The 6471-nt window shown below is 41.0% G+C and overlaps 1 protein-coding gene across 2 annotated transcripts in view; it reads left to right on the forward strand.

The window, feature by feature from the left end:
- Window positions 1-3791, forward strand: part of trim44 (tripartite motif containing 44) — a 45546-nt gene extending 41755 nt beyond the window's left edge. For both annotated transcript variants that reach the window (XM_020618560.1, XM_020618561.1), the window contains exon 6: window positions 2495-3791. In XM_020618560.1, the coding sequence (XP_020474216.1) occupies window positions 2495-2579 (85 nt within the window). In that variant the 3' untranslated portion in view covers window positions 2580-3791. The remainder of the gene's footprint in view (window positions 1-2494) is intronic.
- Window positions 3792-6471: the final 2680 nt, after the last annotated feature.

Consider the following 6471-nt stretch of genomic DNA (forward strand, 5'->3'; position numbering starts at 1 on the left):
TTTATACAGGTAACGAGCTGAGAGGGCTCCCAATGTCAGCTCGTTACCTGTATAAAATACACCTGGGAGCCAGAGATCTTGCTGACTGATAGGGGATCAAATACTTATTTCATTCATGAAAATGCAAATTAATGTATAACTTTTTTGTAATGCATTTTTCTGGATTTTTTTGTTATTGTTGTGTCTCTCACTGTTCACATAAACCTACCATTGAAATTGTAGAGTGATCATTTCTTTGTTAGTGGGCAAACTTACAAAATCAGCTGGGTTTCAAAAACATTTTTCCCTGACTGTAGCAAGCTGGATTGATTGGTCATCCATCACTTTGGGTTAGACATAAATACCTCAACAACTATTTGAATCAGAATCGGAATAAACTTTATTGGTCAGGTATGCTGAACACAGGAATTGGACTCTGGTACAGCGGCTTTCAATGTGCATGCACAGTGTTCTTCCATAAAGCAGTGAGGAAACAAGATAAGACTGAGAGAACAAGAAAAGGAAAAAAAATTCAAATGAAAAATTTGATGTATTAAGACAAAATTATGTAAAGACATTTGTGGGCCCCAGCGGATTTACAATATACTAAGAACTCTGATGATCCCCTGACCTTTCCTGTAGGGTCTGCATGAGGTTCACATTTGTGGTTTTGTAGGAACTGTATTAGCATCTGTTTGATGGGTTGCCATGAACATCCATCTTCTCCTCAGGATGAACTGCAATAATTTTAGGGAACATTTAACTTTTCATCCGGTGCCACCATCAGGTCAGACTTTGGATTTGCCCAGTACTATGGCTTATGACCAACAACCTGCAAAACACAGCTGTAGTTTGTGCTTAATGCTAAATAAGCAAATGTTAGCATGCTAACATGTTAAATTAAGATATGTTAAGCCTTTATCTCATTGAGCAGCTCTTGTTGTAGTGCCTAATTATAGCCTCACAGAGCCACTAGCATGGCAGTAGGCTCCATGTCTTCTTTTAAGCACATTATAGGAATCCCATACTGATGCTGCTGACTAGGTCTTTTTTTTGTCTTTTTTCACCCCTTGTTTTAAACACAGCACATTCAACTAAAACATCTATCCTCTACATCCCACTTAGGATTTTGTAGAACACACCTTTTCTAGATCTAGATTCACTTACAGTCTTTGTGTTTTCATGTGTCTTGATCACTTCATTTTGTTGTAACCATTGGTGTGAGAGATAATGCTGCTTTATATACAAATTACCAGTTGTTTTATTGATTGTCATGATGTAGTAACCAGAGACCAAAGTGTCTGTGCTGTAGAAAGCAAATGAGTTTAAATGCTGGCATCCACCTTCGCCTGTATTGTGTAATACGAACACTGATTCTGACTCTGAACTACAAGTGTCTGCATTAACAGTCTTAAATGATAAAACGAACTCAAGCTAGCAGTTAACTTGTCCTTTATACTCTAGTTTGTTCCCTATAAAGGTTCACTGTATACATCAGTATGACATCAGACATTTGTGCGGAGTAATCTTTTCTCATTTTTGCTCTAATAAACGACAAAATATTTGCAATATATAAATGCAAAGTAACTGCCCAAGGTCAGGGTTGGTTTAAAAGAAACATTTGAATGTTGAAGTTTAATGGCATGGCTCTAAAGAGCAATGAAACTCATTGAATTAAACAGCATTCCCATACGATTAAGTGTTGCTGACATGCAGTATTTTGAAAATGGAAGTGGTTCTGTAGATTTAGGGGCATAATCATAATATGAAAGATGGAGGGAGATGGGAGAAGTTAGAGGAGAGAGTCGCTTCTCGGGGAGGCGCAATGCTCCATCACCTTTACGGCACTGTCCAATTAGAGCATATGATTAGTGTAGACTGTCTCCAGTGAAACCGAATCTATTTGCCAGGCTTGGATCGCTACAGGTACCTGCAGTTTCCCTATCACTTTGTCTCTGTCACCTCAGAGCAACTAATATAAAACTGACAGAATAGATGATTTCTACTTGAGGCATAGCTTGATTGAAGCTGATTACATTTCACAGAGATTTATTGCATTTCCGTTATATGTGCACATGATGGAGGGTGTGTGAGCAGGGTGTGTGTGTTTGTGTGTCTGCATGTACAGATGGGTGTCAAATTAAAGGGGAAACCAACAAAGTGTGCCTTGGCATTGATTCTACAAGTCTCTGGAACTCTACTGGAGGCATGAACACCATTCCTTCAAAAGACATTTTCTCATTTAGTGTTTTGATGTTGGTGCTGGAGAGCGCTGTCTAACACATCAATCCAGTCTGCCATAGGTGTTTAATTGGGTTGAGATCTGGTGGCATACTCATCAAACCATGCAGCGACTCTTCGTGCCCGAAGGGCGGAGGCATTTTTATCCTGGTAGAGACTACTCATTTATTCAGGTTTTTCCTTTAATTTGTCACCTGTCTGTAGTTGCTTGTGAAAGACAAGAGAGTTGGAAGACTCAAAGGGATTTATTTTTTTTTCCCTCTCCCTCTTTCAGGCTTCCAGAGCCGAGGGCAGGCCCCATGGACCCACGGGACTTTGAAGACAGTGACTCTGGACCATCCATGGGCCATGCCCCCTGACACTGGCAGACCAGACTCTTACTACTCCAACCCAGCCTTCACTATCTGCTTCGGCCAGCCATCGGCCCTGTTGAGCTGCCAGTCCGGCCACATCTCTGTCAGCCATCTCTCTTTTACCCCCACTCCCCTGTCCTCCCTCCTAGTGCCTGCTGGCAGTGAACTGACCTTGAAGAAGGTCATGCATTTTCTGCTCTCAAACATTTTAAATTCCTCACTAGCTAAACTTTCTTTAATTTAAGCACACAAGTTATGTGCAATCAATTACCATCAGGCTCAATTTTCACAGCCAGCCAGATCCTTGGCTTACTGGTGAGCCTGGCTGGCTCAGAGAGGGAAGCCTGGGTAGGCAGCCGAGCAGAGCATCTGTTAAGCCCAACAGATGTCAGGAACGGGAATATCTGTGGCACTGTGTGGCTCTTCATTTATTTGAAATATTCTTGTGATTCTTTCATTTTGATGGACAATATGGACCAAGACCTAGAAAGGGGATATTTGTCAAATGTATATTACAACAGGTGTTGTGGGAACTATATTTTGATTGTATAAATGTCTCTCTTTTCTGTGCTGTAATGTTCTTTCTTGTGTTTCTGTCATTTTGTTGCCTTCACCCCTCTTATCTCTACTTCATCTGCCCTACCTGCTATTTTTTATGCTTGTAGATTTGTGTTCACTACCTTCTATATGTCAGAAATGGGGGCCATTTTGACATCTATTGATTGGTGAATGTTACGGGAGTTTTCGTTAGGTGGAAATCAAAGTGTATTTTGACAAAATAGCACTCTCCCAGTATCAGCTTTCTGTGTACTGTGATGTAAAGCCTCCTTACTCCTGGGCAATTTGCAGTGTATGACAGATTACAGTGCAGACGTGTATGCACTTTCTACCTTGACCTGCTCAATGTAGCTTTCATTCATGACACATTGCTGCAAGTTTGTCTGTATCAGCAGTTTATATATGGCTGGGATTTTGTTGCCTTAAATTCAAAATTGAAAGCAGTGTTGCGTAATATGTGGGCCATGTTTGTCATCGGTGTGACTTCACAATGGTAGCGCTGCACTAAGATGCTCTGGGAGTTGTATAGCTTCCCAAGGGAAGCCTATTGAAATAATTCTTTTTTTATTGTAGTGGAGAGTGGCTGTTTGATGATAGCTGTTGTTTTTATTTGTCTGTTTTTGTCTTTATTCTATAAATAAACAGCCTTTTTGGATTGAATGTTGAAGATGACATATTTCCATTCTAAGAGCAATTCCTGTATTATTTGTCTCCTGAAAACACCTGAATACCATCAGTCATCCTAGACACCATTATCAGAAAACCTTAAAGGCGTGTGACGATGGATGGAGAAAGGAGGAGAGATGAAGTGGCGCAAAAAGGGAATTCAGGAAGGGGAGGATTTCTTGTTTTCCTTCATCTGAGAATAGGACTTTCAGTGTCAAAGAGGGTGATGGAGTAGGAGAACTCTTTAGGGTTTCTGCTTTTCCACAGATGCATTTAAATGCAGACTGGTTTCATGCTGAGACTGAACAGACTTCAACTCACAGCCACAATCAGAAAGCCTTTGTCTCTTTACTGCTCATTTTTCTTTCTCACTTTCCTTGTTCTGATTTCTCACAGTCCTACCATTCAGTACTCTGGCTTCACATCTGCTCTTTACCTGAGCCACTTCTTCAAGCCAAGAATGCTTTCTCAGCACATCAGATCTTACCACAGTGAGATATTGACCCAGAGAAACACATTTAGCCAGTGGTTGTTACTGTCTGGGTGGTAACACATCTGGCTTTGCGTTCTCTGGTGAATTTGTCTTTCCAGAAATAATGGGACTTAATGATTTACCGCAAGAAGCATTGATCGTCAACATTCTCTAAACCACTGCTGAGAGACCAAACACCAGAGCACTCAAACCCTTTTAGAGATTTTTTCTTGGGTGTGTTTTAGTATGGCTGTGGCTAAATTGATTTAAGTTCGCTGGGAGGAGGCATAGCCAGATACAACCACCCATGCTTTTAAAAGGAGGCTGGTTTCAGTGCATAATCATTATCCTGTCATCTGTAGTGGAGTCTAACCTGATCATAGAAATGATAACAAACCTGAGGAGGGGCAATGTACCTGTTGTCTAGGGAGGAAATGGAGAGGGGAAGATTGTCTGATCTCATTTAGCCAGGGACACCACAAGGTCCCCCCTTTATTTTTTACACCCAATTACACCTGCTCTTCCAGCTTCACTCCACTGAGCATGTTCACAGAGAGACACAAAGACACGCAAATAAACACAAGCACAAACCTTAAAACCTCTGCTGTCCTGATGGGCAAAGGGAGACTATTTGTGTATTTGTGTTGACATGAATTAATTGCTTCATGTGTATTGAGAATGAATTAGTTACGTGACATGCTTGCTAGTGGTGATGCAGCTTTGATTGCTGCCTTTAATAGAGCCTATTTCTCTCTGTCATAATTTAAAAGAAAGTTGGAATCTGTGATTTTGCAGTAATGGAACAGCTCCACCACCCACCAGCACACTATGATGTGCCTTAATGATTCTGTTTATTAGCATGCAGGAGCAGAGGAGAAATTTCTCTAATAACAGACCACACATTGCTCCCAAGATGTATGTGTGTGTATGTGTCTAAATATGTGTGCTTTTAAGTATTTGTGAGGATGTGCATTATTAGCCTGTTTATTTGCAGAAACCGACACTTCTGCCCTTGCTCAGATTGCATGTTCTTTTACCATTCCAGAGAATGCATTGCTTGTCTCACAGTAAATGCAGTTTCTTATTCATCTTTTCTCTTGGTTGTTCAGATACACATGCACAAACGAGGAGCAAGGTGTCAGTCAAGATTCTAGCCAATTTTTTCTTTTTTTTTTTACATTTTCCACTTGTGCTTTGTGTTCCACCGCTCACTGAATACCTGACATCACGCATGTTTATGAAGACAGTGCCGCCTTTGAATTGGACATTTTTATTCTCTGTGGTCACGTATACAGGTTTTAAATATGTATCTTTGAATACAAAATGGGAGATGAAGCATGGACAAAATTAACATGTTGGCTAAGAACATGATAGCATAAGGATCTAATAAACTCATCCATGATATTTCTTGTTGCAAGTTTTCTCTAGATTTGTTGTTTGTATTTTTTGTCACAGCCTGCAGTTACACTTCCAGCTGTTTCATTTAATATGTTCAACAATGGACTGATTCAGCTCCAACAAACAGAAAATGAATCAATCTCTTCTCAGTCATCAGTTTCTGGCTCACATGAGAGGAGAGCTTGTGAGAAGGTGACACAGATTGTGGACCATCCCACACTGGCTGACAGTGGGCATCTGTCAGAGGTGGCAGGTACAGACAGCTGTCTGGCAGCCCAAGCTCATGAACAATGACTGGGTGGAGATGAGATGAGCCAAGAAATCCATCTCTCTACTCGACAGCCTCCATCACTCTTACATCTCAGAGTCAGCAAAGACACCTTAGGACCTCTGTCTATAACCTCTGTGCAATCTTTTCCTATCTAAGCATCCTACTTGGACAAGTAAAGGGACAGTATGGGGCTGCGATTTTAAAAAGCAGTAGATGTGCAGACTCATGCCAGAGTTTAAAATGATTAGATCTTAAAATTAAGTTTGCAATGGGGGAAACATAAAGCTGGTCACATGCAAGATAATAGAGATGGGGATCATGAGGATGTGGATGCAGTGAAAAGGAGCAGGGATACTTGGCTTCCTCCAGCTGATAATGGAGCGTGCCTTTGAATAAAATGAACATCCTGCATAGATAACACCTACAGCTGTTCCTTCTGGGAGCTGTAACACATGATGTTCCCTCTGTCACAGCAGCAATGAATCATCCTCACAATCGCGGTGAATGTAGAGAAGTGGATTTGTAGGGTTGCT

The sequence above is a fragment of the Monopterus albus genome, unplaced genomic scaffold (genome assembly GCF_001952655.1).
Source record: "Monopterus albus unplaced genomic scaffold, M_albus_1.0 scaffold207.1, whole genome shotgun sequence".
NCBI classification, from domain to species: domain Eukaryota; kingdom Metazoa; phylum Chordata; class Actinopteri; order Synbranchiformes; family Synbranchidae; genus Monopterus; species Monopterus albus.